General features: G+C 39.3%; 1 protein-coding gene across 1 annotated transcript; it reads left to right on the forward strand.

The window, feature by feature from the left end:
- Window positions 1-139: 139 nt before the first annotated feature.
- On the forward strand, window positions 140-11,989 carry LOC111579003 (desmoglein-2-like protein). The gene is made up of 14 exons (XM_035955371.2): window positions 140-3,063; window positions 3,737-3,823; window positions 4,637-4,792; window positions 4,875-5,016; window positions 5,113-5,276; window positions 5,652-5,786; window positions 5,924-6,109; window positions 6,245-6,522; window positions 6,644-6,786; window positions 6,884-7,105; window positions 7,533-7,763; window positions 8,061-8,188; window positions 8,301-8,642; window positions 8,873-11,989. Exons 1-14 carry the CDS (start codon window positions 3,010-3,012, stop codon window positions 9,872-9,874), a joined length of 3,270 nt encoding a protein of 1,089 aa, XP_035811264.2. The 5' UTR covers window positions 140-3,009; the 3' UTR covers window positions 9,875-11,989.
- Window positions 11,990-19,409: the final 7,420 nt, after the last annotated feature.

Here is a 19,409-nt window from a genome sequence, read left to right on the forward strand (position 1 = left end):
CTGGATCAGTCGGCTGCTGGCTGTGAGTCAGAGACACACCTCGGGCCGACACACCCAGAGAACCTCCCAGGATCAGTAGATTACCTTTGGGCTGTAACCGGCGTATAGTCGGTATTCCTCTAAACACGTCCGCTCCTGAAAGTGGGCACACAGCTATTAAATAATCCTGCCAGCAGGGGGAAACATTGCTTTACTCTGCCAGAAAGCTGCAAGACAACACAAGAAAGCCCCCCTAAAAAGTTACAGGAGCTGTAAATGCTTATAGGAGCAATCACACTTTTCCATTCCGTTGAAATGATTGATTTCTATAGAAGCAGATGTGCATTTTTCTTTGCATCTACCCTTGGCTCCATCACTTGTTTGCTTATTTTTCAAAACCTCTCCCAGGTTAACACAGACGTTGACCCCCTGCTCGCTCCTCCTCTCCCATCTTCAGCTCTACTGAAGCATTTCTGGATTCTCTTCACTCAGCGCCACAGGAATGTGAGCTGTGTGAAGCCTGGTTGTTGGGGGAGGCAGAGATCTCACATAGCAAAGCACTCACTATCTCTATAAACTGCTGATAAAAAAAAGCGAGAGCGTCCAGAGCCAGAAACACAGAGGCCTTGTGTCACTGAAAGCATGTCAACATTTTGGATCCATTGTAATGGACAGACATTGTTTCAAAGTGCCATAGGAAGTCAGGCTGTGTAGGGGTTGCAACAGGAAAGGTGAGAAAAATGTCAGGAAGACTGTGCGGCTGTGAGTCATGGGCGTGGACATAATGAAAGGTTTAGGATCTGGGAGTCTTTAGCAACAAATGCAAAACAGACGCAGCAAAAAAAAATCTCATGTGAGTCCCCAAACTAAAATGAAAGTTAATTATCATGCTCAGGCTTAAGTGTGTGTACAGAGTAAACAGTACAGGGATGTTTGTGTATAAGAAAGCCATTATGCTTCTGGTTATCCGTTGGTGACACTATGTCTGACCTCTCCCTCCCATGCTTCTCAGTAGCTGTGACATGCTGTGGTAAAATTAGTCAGAACAGACATCTTTTAGTGAATGTAAATCCCCAAATTTCTGCCGATTAGTGATACATTTCTTTGGAAGACACTTGAGCCTTATTGGCTAACAAAGGATCCTCTACATCAGTCAAATATGACTTCACACAGCACATCAAGTACTGCATTGTACTGTGTTCTTCTAGGTAGTTTGAACAAACCTGTTTGGTAATTGTTAGGATTTTGTTTCTTTTCATACTGTACTGGGTGTACAGACATGGCAACAGACTGTACCGTCATGCCAGAGGGCTGATGCGCAAATGTTTTGAGATGCCAAACTGCTAACCAGACGTGAATGTTTGTGGCGCTGACATACATGTCCTAAGGTAAGAAAGTTTCAGGGTGCACCTCAATGCTGCTACCCAACCCAGCTCGCCACACCCTTTGGATGAGAGCCACATGAGCAGCAGAGAGAAGTATGAACGTCATGTGAGCGTAAGTATTAATGTGACTCATTGGAGGTGTTTTTTAAACAACTGGTTGATTAGCATCTGTTTTGTCATACAGTAATTGATGTGTGACAATGACAAATCACTCAATTCCCCAAAACAGTCGCTTGTTTCCACGCAAAGGTGTCTCACCACACTGTTCATATGGGCACTAATACATTAATTGATTGCAACTAATGCCAGAGATAACATACTGATTAAGACAGCTCATGTGCCCAAGCATGCACATGAGTAAAAAAACACTAATAGTAGATGGATTTCTGACTCCTCCATTATCCTCCAGAGGCGGTTTGGTCACTCAAACTGGACAAACATGCGACACACCCAGCTCCTGCAGCATTTTTTCTAAAAAAACCCACCCTGCTGCATTTTAAAGGAAATTTGCACAAACAAACCCTATAATTTACCTTTTATGTTGTTGCTGCTGGAACCATTTTAACAGAATTCTCTTTCAATTCAGGTAGAGAGATTACAGAAAGAAAAAGTTGACAGCTTTAGTCTAATCCCGCTCCCTCCTTTTTATTATGTCTTTGCCATGCATCACATGGCAACGCCGAAACCACTCATAGGGCTTAATGCTACCTGTGCTGTCAGATGCTGACTAAGCCAACGGACTACTGCCCAAATGCAACCACCCTGAATGAGTAAAGAAAAAAAAACACAAAGATTGCCAGCCAAAGGTGTTATTACTCTCAGACAAATACATTGCAATTCCTTTGAAACCTGAAACGCCCAGTCAGACAAGATAACGCTGACATAATGTTTATTCTCTCTTACACACACACACACACACACACACACACACACCTTTGACCACTGAGAGTAAAAGTTTCATGAAACTTGGCAACTCATTGTGCCAACGTGCATGTCTTTTTAATCTGAATTTCCTTGTAAAGCAATCACACCTGCAGACACACACACACCCAGTGTGCAGCAAAGTGTTTACTGTAGTGAACCCAGAAACTGAGGTCTACTTCTTGGGGAATTTCACAGGGAGTGGTGAAGTTTTACACATGAGTGACGAAAAAAATGGTCAGTCCAATAGATATTTTAAAATGACTATCAGAATCATAAATAAAATCTAGATTTAATCCTACAAAGTGGAGATGTAAATGATTTATAATTATTGTTCCATCCTTATAAAGCATCATTTTACACAAAGAAACTCAAGATTTTGTCTGAATAAAATAGCTGTCTTTCTGGTTTGGACTAGTCTTGCAAATCAATCTGGAATTCCTCTCAGTTGAGTTTACCTGGATTTTCTCAGAGACAATAGCCTCGGCCAAATATGATTAAACACGGAGTGGACATGGCAACCGCTTTTCTCTCCGCCTGTTATCAGAAACAGCTTATCAAGCTTAGGGAGGGACCGCCCATCGCTGTAAAAACTTCTCCCTACCCTTCCAAGGGGTCAAAGTCTGTACGGAACCAACAATAGACTTCAGATAAAGTCAAACGGAGTCGATTCCACATCAGCCGGAGGATTAGAAAATTTCTTTTTTCCAACTTTTCCAAGCCGATGGCTCCTCTGCTGAAATGCAGCCTTTTCATTCTGCTGACGTCTCTCCCAAATGTGAGTACTCGGTTTTTTTGTTTGCTGCCATTTTCTGATCTGTGTATTGTAGTGAAGCGGGTGTGTAACAGGTGTGGCTCCAGTGTAGATGGAGATGGTATGTGTTTTAGCGGAAAGGATGTCTGGCGTTGTTAAACCAGCTGGTATCCAGCCGCGAAACAAAAAAGAAAATACGCAGTCTCCATGTTTGCGCAGACTTTCACTTACTGTGCCGGACGGTCACGGCTCATTTCTTTAATTCCTGTTTTACTTTGTCTATGAGCAGAGGGTCAGAGTGAAATCTAAGGCTCTCTAAGCTGTGATCAGATCCATTTTTGAGGTTGACAAATAGTTTATCTCATATTAGTGGGGGTTTCAGGTGGGTTGTAGAATGTATGAGTGTATTTGACCGTCAAATGTATGTCAGTATTGCCCTTGAAACGCAACCCAAAACACAAGTAGACAGACTCTCTTACTTATATGTTTGATAACCCAAATTGTTAACAATGAAATGAGCTATTTGCTGAGTACTCATTTTGTTGATGTGTTTGTTAACTTATCGTACTCCAAAAAGAACACACATCTCCTGGTGTAAATGTTTTATCTACTGAGCCAAAATATGCCATATGATTTTCTAACCATTGCACATGTATAATAATGATATTTTTCCCCTTTCCTGTTTGTCTACCTGCAGCTTGTTCCTGTCGGGGCAGAATGGATCATAGCTCCCAGACAGCTGAAGGAGAACCATGATTACACCGGCCTGGCATTCATTGCTAGAGTGTGTACTTCTCTGTTCTTTTTCTTTACTGATAGCTCTACTAAAACTGACATCATAACGCTTCAGTTCAACTTTTTCTTTAAAAATACCACATGGTTTCACAATTGTATACCTCACTGGGTTCATCCTCTTGCTTTTTCCATTTTGGCAGGCTTCCATATTCATAATGAGTCAGTTCATGACACATTACATGATGACAAAACTGTCTTTATTGAAATGTCTAGTCACTAACACCTGCATGTGATGCTGTAAAACATGTCTGATTTTGTGTTTCAGCTAAATGATGCTTTAACTTTTATTCGAGCCATCAAAAGTTAGGGTGCAGTGATTCTCATCCATACTTTTAGGAGTCTGGATGACAAACTGTGTTCTTATGTACATGACCTTTCAAAAGTTTGGGGTCACCCAGGCAATTTCATGTTTTCCATGAAAACTCTACTAATATAACTGCACAAGGGTTTTCTAATCATCAATTAGCCTTTCAACACCATTAGCTAACACAATGCAGCATTAGAACACAGGAGTGATGGTTGCTGGAAATGTTCCTCTGTACTCCTATGTAGATATTCCATTAAAAATCAGCCGTTTCCAGCTAGAATAGTCATTTACCACATTAACAATGTCTATACTGTATTTCTGATTAATTTAATATTATCTTTATTGATTAAAAAAAACACTTTTCTTTCAAAAATAAGGACATTTCTAAGTGACCTCAAACTTTTGAATGGTAGTGTGTATTATTTTAAATAAGCTATCTTCACACACTCCTTGTAATGTGTAAATTCATTCTGGGATTATACGTCTGTATTTCAGATTCGCTCTGATAAGGAGAACCATACAAGGATAACATACTCTCTGTCGGGGCCTGGTGTTGACCAACCACCTGTTGGTCAATTTGGTGTCGACCCTCACACCGGCTATGTGAAAATCTTTACTACGCTGGACCGAGAGAAGATCCCCTTCTACACTGTAAGAACACTTTAAGATTCTATTAATATGATGTCATTAGTTGTGAAGTGAAGTAATGATAATATGTATTTTGTTTTTGTAGTTGACAGGAATAGCAAAATACCATGACGGAACCAGGGCTGAAAAGGATATTGACCTTAAAATCACTGTCCTGGATGAGAATGACAACCCACCGGTCATTGTAGCGCAGCAAGTCGGATATGTGGAAGAAAGCAGTGCAACAGGTATTTAAAGCTCTTTAGTATATTTGTGGAATTGTTTAAGAAAAGAAAAACAAAATAAAAGCTGCCTTTTTTAACATTTACTTTGCGGATTTCTAGGTACTGTTGTCATGAAAGTGATAGCTACTGATGCTGATCAAGAGAACACAATCAACTCAAAGATCTTTTACCGCATTAAGGAGGAGAGTAACAGAGCCGGCATATTCTTCATAAACTGCCACACTGGAGAGATCATTGTTCAGAAGAGTGCTCTTGATAGGGAGGTGAGTCGCTTTATTAGTATCTTGCATTTCATTTCTTATTTTCTGATGCAGCTAATTCTGTTTATTTTATCTGTTAAAGCTTGCAACCCAGAACTCAGTAGCCAGATCAGTGTTACACAGTAAATGTTACTATTACCCCACGTACATTTTGTATTATTTTGGTCAGTAGGAAAGGTCATAACCCTTCTTTTTTTATATGGATTAGTCAAATTTGCATCACCACACCACACAAGCATGTTCTGTTTTCCACCCTAATCATCATCCCCTGCTACTAGATTATTCCAATTTTGACAAAATAAAATTCATCTTAGTAGACGATTTGAATGGAATTAAAAGATAGAATCAATAACTAAGCACATTGCTTTTTTTTTTTAGATGCAAGACTCATATAAGTTGGTTATTGAAGCATCTGACTTCAATGGGCTACCTGGAGGAAACTCAGGAAGTGGAGAAATTGAGATTCAAATTAAAGACATAAATGACAATATTCCGACCCTGGAAAAAGAATCGGTAAGTGTGACACATTTACTGCTCCGTAACCAACCCTTTCCTTTATTCTGTAATAGATATTTGTTTAATATATATTTAATAATGTCTGACAGTAACTGTTGTTCCAAAGCCACTGTTAATGTTCATTTCGTTTGCAGTATGAGGGGAGCATAGAGGAGAACACTATCAATGTGGAAGTAATGAGGATAAAAGCCATCGACTTGGATCTGATTCACACTGACAACTGGCTGGCTGCATATAAAATCATTTCCGGGAATGAGGGAGGCTATTTCAGTATCACAACTGATGCTAAGACCAATGAGGGAATTATCATGATTAACAAGGTAAAAGAGAGTTGCATTATTTTGAGCGAACTGAAATTGTAAACAGCAAAATGAAAAATACGATTCGTCCAGCAGGGTGAACATTAGACCGAAAGCTAACGTAAACTGTTCTATGCATTGTCCGTGAATGTGCAGGCCCTGGACTATGAGGAACTGAAAGTGCTCAACTTGCAAATAGCAGTTGCCAACAAAGCAGAATACAACTTTGGCACTGGGGGTATTGCACGGCCCATACCGGATAAATCCTACCCCATCAAAATCAATGTAGTCAATCAGAAGGAAGGCCCCCGTTTCCAACCAACCACCAAAGTAGTGACTATTTCTGAGGACCGCACAGCCATCTCCCTCTACAAAGTCATCGCTAATTACGCTGCTATTGACAGCGACACACTAAAGATTGCCACCAACGTGAGGTAAGGTCACTTACGATAGGGTTAATGGTGTCACTAAACAGTAGATGTATAGATGAATTTTTCAGTTCTACACAAATAGCTTTTTTTTTCCCTTGACATACATTGATTTTTATGATTTTAGGTATGCAAAAATCCGTGACGACGACAACTGGTTGATTATTGATGAAAAGACAGGAGATATCAAGCTGAATAAATTCCCTGACCGAGAGTCCAAGTTCTTGATAAATGGAACATATTATTCCAAAATTGTATGCATCACCAATGGTAAGTCCTGCGCACATGGAGGTGATTGCTATTCTATTTTGAACTAATATTATGCACAACTGATTGATATTATATCTCTCTTGTGATTGGCTTTCAGAGTCTCCCTCAAAAACAGCTACAGGGACCATAGCCATTCAGGTGGAGGACTTTAATGACGACTGTCCAAAACTGATCTCTACAACTCCGACTATGTGCCTCGAGGACAAAGTCATCTATGCCACTGCTGTCGATGAAGATGAGTTCCCCAATTCAGTACCGTTTGACTTCACTGTGATTCAAGACAAGAGCGAAGGGAAGTGGACAGTGGAGCATCTTAATGGTAGGATAAACTTTTAAGACAGTTTCGTACAAATTCACTATTCAACTCTAGTTTTAACTCCGCACTTTGGATTTCTTAAGACTCACACCAGACTGCGCTGACATCAGCGTGTCTGAGCTTTTATGTGTTGTTTTTTTTAATTGGTGCACATTTGTAAAAAATACCATGAACAAGTTACCTCATTAAGCCTGCAGGAAAGCATTCACGATTTTAAGCTCCAAAACACTTAGCCAGGGGTGTTTTGCTGACAGAATAATTGCACTTAATGAAACTTATTTCTTCTTCTGCCATGCCAAGTAAACGTCTGTTGTGGGATGGGACTATCTCAGCTGTATTGTGTATATACAAAGAAAGGAAGTCACACGTTGCACCTTTTCTTCCTAACTTGTGCGGCAAAATTTAAAATATAGGCCTCATCCTTTTTCAGAAACTACAGCCATTCTGAGGGACCATGCCAACTTGTGGCCAGGCATCTACAAAGTGGCAGTGGAGATCAAGGACCAGCAAGGAGTGTCCTGTGATACTGTTCAGATGATTGATGTAACGGTGTGTACTTGCCAAGAAAACACTAGAGCTTGTGTGTCGCGAAGGAAAACAACTGCTCGTTTTGGAGCTGCAGGTATCCTGCTGCTGCTGCTGGGACTGCTGTTGCTGCTGTGTGAGTACAACCATTAGTCACTTTTTACTCTCTCTGCTTGGTTGTTGAGATCAGACTCATTACTCTCACAAGGTTGCCTAACCCAACATACTGTAGCGTGTCTAAGAGACAGATTGGTTAGGTCACAGGCAGTTTTTGAAAGAGTTGGATCCAGCCAGCATTACAAAATTATTAGGTTTGAGTTAAATCCACTCAGTGAAAGTAGTGCACTAATTGATGATTGGACTTCATTTGACTTGAGCGGTAGACTTTTAGAGGTGCTTCTTTTGATGTAGTGTTTAATGTGTGTGTTTTCAGTGCTGCCTCTTCTGCTGCTGTTCTGTCTCTGTGGAGGTCCAGCAGCTCTCGGGGATTTCAAGGCTATTCCTTTTGAAACGAAGCAACACCTGATCTCGTATCACACTGAAGGACAGGGGGAAGACAAGGTACTTTGAGCAGTGTACTCCTCATATTAATGGATCTTTTGCAATGTGATAATCAAAGATTTACAAAAAAATCTGTCTCTCTGACTAGATTTCTGGATTTTCTTTTTTACAGGATATCCCTCTTATACATGTGCCAGTAGAGGTTGATGGTGGCAAAGTGAATGCCAGAGACATCAACAGCTATGGGGGGAAGGGGCAGCTAGGAGGAGGGACTGAATTAGGAGGTGCAGCAGGTGGAGGAGCAACCATAGGCCACGTTGTAAACAGGTCCACTCTGAATGCAGAGAATATGCACATGTACAGCCGATATAGGCACTACAGTGGGCATGAGGAGATGGACCACATGGGTGCAGGGATGATGACAGGACAGGACTTCAGTCTCTCCCATTACAGCGGTGCAGTCTTCAATGGGATGGCTCTGTCTGATCAATTCCTAGAGGAGTACTATTCAAGTGTAAGTATCTTCAGTTAATTGAAATCTCCATTCTGATCCAATCTAGTTAAATTATTCATCACAGTAAGGGAGAAGCTGAGATTTGGATTATTATAGAGTTTTTTGTAAGTTTTTATAAGTCAGTTTTCATCATACAGTATGTAAGGACAAGTAGAAGCTGCATTATACTGCCTCAACTGAAATGTCACTGTTACTGACACGCTATATATTCTGTTTTTACTTGTTTTCAGAAATCAAACCATGCTGCTCAGCATTCGCATCAGATGGATGGTCTCCTGGTCTATGACTATGAGGGTCAAGGGTCCCCGGCAGGTTCTGTAGGCTGCTGCAGCCTTCTTGAAAATGATAATGATCTGTCTTTCCTTAACGACCTGGGGCCTAAGTTTAAAACCCTGGCTGAGATTTGTCAGGGATCAACCGTGGTGACCGAGTCAGTGGATACAAGAGTTTCTTTCCCCCCAGTCAGACCAGTGTCTCCTGTCAGGCCCTCCACCTCGACCCACACACATGTCCACACTCACAGTGAAACCATCAGGGACAGGGACCACGTCAACACCGTCAATACCTCCAATTTAGCATCTGGATCCTCCACCTTCATCCATGAGGAGAGAATCACTGAGAGAGCCCAGGGCGCAGCAAGTGTTCCCACGGTACACGTCCAGGACAACGTAGTGATTCCCAGTCAGACGCTGCTCGTACAGCAGCCTGCTATGTACTATGCTGCTACGCCCATGTATGTGGTTGAGTCCAAGCCCCAAGTGATGCTTGTGGCAGGGGGCACCCAGCAGGCAGTGGCTTCAGTAGGCCAAGTTGGGATGAGTCATGGGCTGATGCAAGTTGGGGGTCTCCAAGGTTCTCAGGGAGTCGTACTTGTTGATAGGCAGGTAGGGGTAGGTGGAGCAACAAGTCAGGCTGCACAAGGGACCCCAAAGGGAACCCTCTCCAGGTCCAGACAAGTGTTGGTGGTGGAGAATAAATCCTCCACAGGAGGAGAGCATGATGCAGACTTAGCACAGGGCTTTATTCAGACTGGACAGAGCTCTGCAGAGCAGGGCTTTGAGGTCAGAAGTCACGGCTTGCAGGTGAAAACGCAGAGTTTTTCACAGAGTTCACACAGCTCTGCAGGGTCACATGAGGATCTTCTTTTGACAGCCACACCCAAGTTGCAAGGAAGCCAGAGGGTGGTTGTGCAACATAAAAAGGTCTCAGTGACAGAGAGAAATGTTGTCTAGTACAAGAGCATAAAACAGCCCTTTTGTTTTGGCTATCCACAGATGCAACACTTGTTTTTCCATATACTGACATATATTTCTGTAGACTGAAATGTACTGCAGTATATAAATATAAATCTATTCATACAGACAGATAGATTTTTAAATTGTGGTAACACTAATAGAGTTTAGTCTGTTTGACCTAAAGTGCAATACTCCATGCCCTTATCTGCTGCTCTTAGTAGTTAATACGTGGTTTTGACTACAAGAGTAGCATAGCCATTATATGGATTTCAATTCAAATTCAGTGTAGAAAATGATTGACATTAATACCAAAAAGTACATTCATTTCCTGTATGCTTCATGTTAAAAGGAGGCTCTGTCAGCATTAGTCAAAAGATTATACAACTAAGGGTTAGCATTAAGAATATCAATGGGATAGACATTTTTAAAAGACATTATGTGATTTCTGTCATTGCACCCCAGCTGAGGGAAAGTCAAAACAAGAAAAACTAAAATTCGTTGCAGTTCTTTTCCCAGGAATAGACAGTATGGTTCCATTCAGAGTTATAAAAGTGTTGTGTCTCTTTCAGGTGCTAAAGTAGTATGGCTTCAGGGAGAGTAACCAGATAAGATAAACAAAGCAGAGCTAAAACAGTCAAACCTGATGTGTGTGCTTATCTGTCACATACAAAATACTAATGTCTGACTTCACCTCCTGACTACAGAGAAGCTGGAAGACGCACAGAACAAACAAAAAGGCTGCACCTTCTCCTAGAGCAGCAATAAATATCAGATGCATGCATTCCCTGCCTGTCCCAGTTCACAGCCTGCCAAAAGACAGGAGACGCTGCTCTGGTTGCAACTAGCCGTTTAGCCCTCAAGGATGTATCTGGGAGCCAATCACTGGGTACAGATAAGCTGTACAATCAAACATACCATCTAATTAAAGTCCCATAAAAGAAATTCACTAGAAGTATCCCCACGCCAAAAAAGAAAATGAGTTGGAGTACGTATTGTTTTGTAACATGAAACAACTAGTGGGAGCATGTCTTTAAACCAGCGACGGAGCTTATGTACTTTCTCAAGATAAATATAGCGAATGTAGACAGGGAAAGTGAAACATGGAGCCGTATACATGGCTTAGATGGCTTTGTATGAGCTGCCGGGTTCTCAAAGATCACTATGTGGCAGTTAAATATCTACGTTAATGATCTCAGTCAATGCCAGAAATTACCATGTGACTATGTAGGAATGCTTTCTGTATATCAATAACTATAATTATCAGTAATGAGAAGCACACAATTATTTTGACAGTGATGAAGGCAAAGGTAGAAGCTACCTGACGCTATTATATTGCAATGTTCCATATAGGCTTCCAACACTAGATTTAGTACTGTAGTATTTTGCTTGGTTTGCATTTTGTAAAAATTTAAGCTTTAGCCATGCGCAAAGTTTTTAAGGCAATCGACATTATTTTTTACTATAACTAATCAGGAAGTGCTTGTGAGCGATGCAGAATGTAAATAAATGCTGTTTACTTTAGAAGAACCAAAGTCAAAGTGTTCCAATGCACCCAGAAGCGATTACATATTTCTTTTTATCAGTAGAAAAATTGTTTAAAAATAAGCAAAACACCAATTATCCATGGTTGCACTCATTTATTTTTTACTTCTACAGAATATTTGTGTATTTCTAAATGATACTATAAACAAAGTATTAATTCCAAAAAGATTGAAGTGCCAAAGCTGTATAAATTGTGTACAATAACATGATGGTTCTGTTTTTTTACAAGTGTATTTTATTCCATAATTACCAGATAGTTCATTTTTATTGGTGTTTGTTTGTATGTACATATGTGCGTGTGTGTGTGTATGCGTGTGTTTGTGTGAAGGTAGTGTAATTTGGGAGTGTGGATGAGCAGAATAACCAACTATGAGTTTTCCAAGCACTGAAACATTTGGTGGAGTGACACTGTTAGATACTGCTGTTTTTGCTGTTGATTAAAAATAATGTTTTTCATATGTAGTTTCTAATATGCTGTAAGATTTTAGCAGCGCAGTACTAAAGAAGCATGAAAATGAATTGTTTTCAAAGTTTTGCACCTGCTCTGAAAATAAAATCAAGCAAAGTGTCTGATGTGGGGTTTTTTTCTGATTTCACACAATTTTAAGATGCAAAATTGCAGATACATGAACTCTATATCAATATCACTTATTTACTGCTACTACTAAAACATTTGTATTGTTAAGAATTATACATTTGAAGGATTTACTTTACCCCTGTTTGCCTCCAGAGGATGTTCCCCATTGGCTCTAACCTTTGTTACAAATGTCAACCTTGTAAGGGGACATGTATTCATTTCTTTTGGTCGTGACCATATCCAGTCATTTTGGAAAGATGTACACTCTGTTATCCAGGAAGTCATACATTTTATATTGTCTCCTTCATTTTATTTCCTAAATCAGACATTGGGCAATCTTTTTGATATAGACATGAAGTCCTTGTTAACAGTTCTTTAATTTCTTGCTAAAAAAAAATGTATATTATTGTGGTGGTCTGCTCCTCAAGTCCCTGCAGTTGATATGTGGTTAATAGATTTCAGCTTTTCTCCCTCTGAAAAAAACTGACTTATGAGCTGACTCATAAATCTGAAGACTTCTGGAGCGTCTGGCAATAGGTACACACTTTCCTACAAAAGTTTTAACTTTTCCTGCGTTGAGCATTAACTCCTAACTACTTCCCTTTAACTAGAATTATACGTTATACATTAGAAATCGAACATTCTTTATGGCCTCACCCAGTCATTTAAAACTACTACAGGTATAAGGATGACGCACAAATTTCTAATTGATTGCATGAATTTGCACAGTGCTTCCATATACTGGATCTTAAAATGTGCTTTGGTGGTGCCTGTATAATGCACATACCTGTTTCACTACATATATGCACTTACTTTTCCAGTTTGAAAGCACAAAATCCAGTCCTTTGCTGCAAACTGACAGCATGTCCCTTTGTGAGATAAACCTCATTCAGTAAGGTCAAAGTGTCAGGTTTAGCTTCCAGCTCTTCTAAGTACACAGTGTAGTGCCTGTGTAGAATGGACACAACTGGTTTCTTTGTTGTGGACTGAGAAAAGGTTCGGTCTTGCCTCACAAAAACAAGAGGGAGAAAGTAGAAAATCAGGTTTGCATCATTTGCAATGCAGCGGTTTAAAATGAGACGTGGCAGCGTAAAAGCTTACTCTTCATCTCTCACCACACTTCACTGACTTTGTGTATGTTTGCCTGTCTCATATATCAGTTCTAGTCAACAGATGGGCCTATGGATTTGGTGGTTGCATTGATGTGCGGTATGTAAAAAATGAATCTCTCCTGACCTGCATAGGATTTTGTCAGCGCAGGTAGTTTGTCTGCTTGCTGTCATGTCATGCATTATTTTGATCAGATAAAGCAAAAACAAGAGCTTTCTGTTGGAGCTCAGACAAAGTTGTTTCAGTTTCTCATGCTAAAATAAACACGAGAAGGTTCATAATTTTATGTGTCTATTTAATCTGAAATAAATCTGTTCTATGGCTACCCCTGACATCCAATATGAAATTTGTTTGGTTTTGCGAAGCCAGGGGGCGGGACTACTTGATTGACAGTCCGGTCTGGAATGATTGACAGGTCCTATGGAGGAAGCAGCAGATACTCTGCTCTCCTCGTTTGGATTAATTCTGATATAATAACTGTTGGTTTATTTATCGGTGCAGCAGCAGAACATTTTCCACAGACAGCTTTCCTGCCCGTTGGCTTGTTTTAACCAGTTTTCTACCTTCGGCTGATTCTACCAGCAGGCACTGAAAGGACTCTCATAGTTCAGTAAGTAAATGTTTATTTTCGTATCGGTGCCGCTTTTAATGCACTTTATATGCAGCTTTAGTGTCAGATATAATGTGTGCCATGCACTCCAGATGTTGGTGGAGTTTGTTTCAGTGTGTGTTGACCAGAGAAGAAAGTTAGCATAGTAAATATTAGCTTTAATGTTAGCGATGCTAACCGAGCTAGCTGCTCAGTCCTAGCCTGATTAAAGCTAATGTAGCATCAAGCTAATGTGTTGAGTTTCATGTAAACAGCTAAAGTGTGTTGTGTTCCTGTAATGTGGTTCATTAAGTTCATAAAACTGTGGCTGGTTGACATTAATGTAACGTTCAGGAAACTTAAATGTGATTAAAACAGTAACGTTAATGTTCTAGTTGTCAGTAATCAGCTTTAATTTGACACTAAAACAGACTGATAGTTTTAAATGACATCAGTTTCGTTAATTTGTTGAAAATCGTCTCATTTGTTGTTGTGATGTTGCTGCTTATTCATTAAAAGCAGATGATCCGTGTTGAAGATACGTTTAGTTCTAGTATCAGAAGTACAAGAAGGAAAATGGAAGTTTAGTTCTGCTACATCAAAGATTTCAGGATTTAAATAACTAAATGAGTCTTTCTGCCTCAAACTTTATTTTTACAATAAAGAAATAATGAAATAATCACAGATAATAAAAATATAAACAGCAGAGAAAACCTGAGAGAATAATTTCCTGAAAAGTCTGTGAAGGAAAAGCAGCTTTTTATCCTGAAAGATCAGAATCAGCTCCAACATGTGCATCTGACAGCATCAAGTCAACCAGAAAGAAAAGAAAAAAGAAAATGACTTCTTTCTGATGACATCTGTTCCGCTGCTCACAGGCTGCTGCAGCTCACATTCTTCCATTTATAGTCCACTTTTAAAAGTTCAGCAGACAGGTGCTCTGCTTTGGAGTGTGACGATGTTGTCGGTGATGTGGAGAGTGAAGTTTCCGTTTCACCCACAGCGTGCTTTAGGGCAGCCGGGTCAGACTTGATGTTTGAAATACTGACCGACAGCTCAGATTTAACTGTCTGTAGTTCCGTTTTGATGGGTGTTAAACTTTCACTCAAAGCCGCCAGGAGCTGGGTCTTTAAAATAACCGCCATCTCGTTACAGAGTGAAAGAAGCAATTCCTCCTTAAGGTCAGAGATTGCAGCATCTGAGGGCCTCTTCAAAAGAAGACGTAGCTGATGAAGGCGTTCTGGAGCAGGACCAGAAAGACCATGACCAAGCAGCCTTGAGATCTTAGGCAGCGTCTCCCTCAGGTGGGTGTCAATGGTGTTCATGGTCAGGTCTGTGGTAATCCCATCTAAAAACAAAACAGAAAAAAATCTAGATTATAAATCAACATGTAACCAAAGGACTCTGTGTATAACGCCATAGTATATGATGTAGTTCGGAAAATGTCAAAGTATAGTATACTTTTCAAGAATAACATAGTATGGCCTGTAGTTCATAGTGTGGCATGTTGCTCTAAAAACGTCATAGTATAGCATGTCGCTCTAAAAATGTCATAGTATACCATGTCGCTCTAAAAACGTCATGGAATAGCATGTCGCTCTGAAAATGTCATAGTATAGCATGTTGCTCTAAAAACGTCAGACTATAGCATGTCGCTCTAAAAACGTCATAGTATAGCATGTCGCTCTAAAAACGTCGTAATGTAGCATGTCGCTCAAACAATGTCATAGTATAGCATGTTGCTCTAAAAACGTCATTGTACAGCATGTCGCTTTAAAAATGTCATAGTATAGTATGTCGCTCTAAAAACGTCAGAGTATAGCATGTCGCCCAAAAAACATCATAGTATAGCATGTCACTCTAAAAACGTCATTGTATAGCATTGTCGTCCAAAAAACGTCATCATACAGCATGTCTCTCCTGAAACGTCATCATATAGCATGTTACTCTTGAAATGTCATAGTATAGCATGTCGCTCTAAAAACGTCATAGTATAGCATGTCGCTCTAAAAATGTCATGGTATAGCATGTCGCTCTAATGTCAAAGTATAGCATGTTGCTCTAAAAACGTCAGAGTACAGCATGTCGCTCAAAAAACGTCATCGTATAGCATGTCCCTCTAAAAACATCATTGTATAGCATTGTCGTCCAAAAAACGTCATCGTATAGCATGTTGCTCTTGAAACGTCATCATATAGCATGTCGCTCTTGAAACGTCATAGTATAGCATGTCGCTCTAAAAACGTAATTGTATAGCATGTGGCTCAAAAAGCGTCATAGTATAGCATGTCACTCTGAAAATGTCATAGTATAGCATGTTGCTCTAAAAACTTCGTAGTATAGCATGTCGCTCTAAAAACGTCAGAGTATAGCACGTCGCTCAAAAAACGTCATAGTATAGCTTGTCGCTCTAAAAATGTCATAGTATAGCATGTTGCCCGAAAAACGTCACGGTATAGCATGTCGCCCAAAAAACGTCATAGTATAGCATGTCACTCTAAAAACGTCACGGGATAGCATGTCACCCAAAAAACGTCATAGTATAGCATGTCACTCTAAAAACGTCATTGTATAGCATTGTCGTCCAAAAACGTCATCATACAGCATGTTGCTCCTGAAACGTCATCATATAGCATGTCACTCTTGAAATGTCATAGTATAGCATGTCGCTCTAAAAATGTCAGAGTATAGCATGTCGCTCTGAAAACGTCATAGTATAGCATGTCGCTCTAAAAATGTCATGGTATAGCATGTCGCTCTGAAAATGTCATAGTATAGCATGTTACTCTAAAAACGTCGTAATATAGCATGTCGCCCAAAAAACGTCATAGTATAGCATGTCGCTCTAAAGACGTCATTGTATAGCATGTCCCTCTAAAAATGTCATAGTATAGCATGTTGCTCTAAAAACGTCAAGGTATAGCATGTCGCTCTCAAAATGTCATAGTATAGCATGTTGCTCTAAAAAGTCAGCGTATGGCATGTAGCTAAAAAAACGTAATATAGCATGTCGCCCAAAAAACATCATAGTATAGCATGTCGCTCTAAAAACGTCACGCCATATGATGACGTCATATTGTCACGTTTTTACAACATGTTGAAAAATCGCATTTTTTTTTCGACAAAGTATACTATGGCTTTTTTTTGCGCCAAAATTCATGACGATTTATTTTTTCAAAGAAAACCTTTCTGGAGTGTTTTTCACGGCCTCCTTTACATTATTTCATTATGTGGCACGTTTTTACAATATGTTGAAAAATCACATTTTTTTGCGACATAGTATACTCTGGCGTTTTTTTTGCGCAAAAATTCATGATTTTTATTTCAAAGAAAACCTTTCTGGAGTGTTTTTCACAGCCTCCTTTACATTATTTCATCATATGGCATGTTTTTACAACATGTTGAAAAATGACATTTTTCGACATAGTATACTCTGGCGTTTTTTTGCGCCAACATTCATGAGTTTTTTTTTGAAAGAAAACCTTTCTGGAGTGTTTTTCACGGCCTACTTTACATTATTTCATCATATGGAACGTTTTTACAACATGTTAAAAAATCGCGGCTTTTTCGACATAGTATACTATGGCGTTTTTTGCGCCAAAATTCATGATGATTTTTTTTTCAAAGAAAACCTTTCTGGAGTGTTTTTCACAGCCTCCTTTACATTATTTCATCATATGGCATGTTTTCACAACATGTTGAAAAATGACATTTTTCAACATAGTATACTGTGGCGTTTTTTTTGCGTCAAAATTCATGATGATTTTTTTTTCAAAGAAAACCTTACCATAGTGTTTTTCATGGCCTCCTTTACATTATTTCATCATATGGCATGTTTTCACATGTTGAAAAATGACATTTTTCGACATAGTATACTATGGCGTTTTTTTGCGCCAAAATTCATGATTTTTATTTCAAAGAAAACCTTTCTGGAGTGTTTTTCACAGCCTCCTTTACATTATTTCATCATATGGCATGTTTTCACAACATGTTGAAAAATGACATTTTTCAACATATACTGTGGCGTTTTTTTTGCGTCAAAATTCATGATGATTTTTTTTTCAAAGAAAACCTTACCATAGTGTTTTTCATGGCCTCCTTTACATTATTTCATCATATGGCATGTTTTCACAACATGTTGAAAAATGACATTTTTCGACATAGTATAGTATGGCGTTTTTTGCGCCAAAATTCATGATGATTTTTTTTTTCAAAGAAAACCTTTCTGGAGTGTTTTTCATGGCTTCCTTTACATTATTTCATCATATGGCACGTTTTTACAACATGTTGAAAAATCGCGTTGTTTTTTCGACATAGTATACTATGGCGTTTTTTGCGCCAAAATTCATGATGATTTTTTTTTCAAAGAAAACCTTTCTGGAGTGTTTTTCACAGCCTCCTTTACATTATTTCATCATATGGCATGTTTTCACAACATGTTGAAAAATGACATTTTTCAACATAGTATACTGTGGCGTTTTTTTTGCGTCAAAATTCATGATGATTTTTTTTTCAAAGAAAACCTTACCATAGTGTTTTTCATGGCCTCCTTTACATTATTTCATCATATGGCATGTTTTCACATGTTGAAAAATGACATTTTTCGACATAGTATACTATGGCGTTTTTTTTGCGCCAAAATTCATGATTTTTATTTCAAAGAAAACCTTTCTGGAGTGTTTTTCACAGCCTCCTTTACATTATTTCATCATATGGCATGTTTTCACAACATGTTGAAAAATGACATTTTTCAACATATACTGTGGCGTTTTTTTTGCGTCAAAATTCATGATGATTTTTTTTTCAAAGAAAACCTTACCATAGTGTTTTTCATGGCCTCCTTTACATTATTTCATCATATGGCATGTTTTCACAACATGTTGAAAAATGACATTTTTCGACATAGTATAGTATGGCGTTTTTTTGCGCCAAAATTCATGATGATTTTTTTTTCAAAGAAAACCTTTCTGGAGTGTTTTTCATGGCTTCCTTTACATTATTTCATCATATGGCACGTTTTTACAACATGTTGAAAAATCGCGTTGTTTTTTCGACATAGTATACTATGGCGTTTTTTTGCGCCAAAATTCATGATGATTTTTTTTTGAAAGAAAACCTTTCTGGAGTGTTTTTCACGGCCTACTTTACATTATTTCATCATATGGCATGTTTTCACAACATGTTGAAAAATGACATTTTTCGACAGTATACTATGGCGTTTTTTCCATCCATCCATCCATCCATTATCTATACACCGCTTAATCCTCACTAGGGTCGCGGGGGTGGGGGCTGGAGCCTATCCCAGCTGACTCGGGCGAAGGCAGGGGACACCCTAGACAGGTCGCCAGTCTGTCGCAGGGCTACATATATAGACAAACAAGCACTCACACATTCACACCTACGGGCAATTTAGAGTAATCAATTAACCTCAGCATATATTTGGACTGTGGGAGGAAGCCGGAGTACCCGGAGAAAACCCACGCATGCACAGGGAGAACATGCAAACTCCATGCAGAAAGATCCCGGGAAAGCCGGGACGCGAACCAGGGATCTTCTCGCTGCAAGGCGAAAGTGCTAACCACTACGCCACTGTGCAGCCCTATGGCGTTTTTTTTTTGCGCCAAAATTCATGATTTTTTTTTCAAAGAAAACCTTTCTGGAATGTTTTTCATGGCTTCCTTTACATTATTTCATCATATGGCACGTTTTTGTCA

Source organism: Amphiprion ocellaris, chromosome 10 (assembly GCF_022539595.1).
Source record: "Amphiprion ocellaris isolate individual 3 ecotype Okinawa chromosome 10, ASM2253959v1, whole genome shotgun sequence".
Taxonomy (NCBI): Eukaryota; Metazoa; Chordata; class Actinopteri; family Pomacentridae; genus Amphiprion; species Amphiprion ocellaris.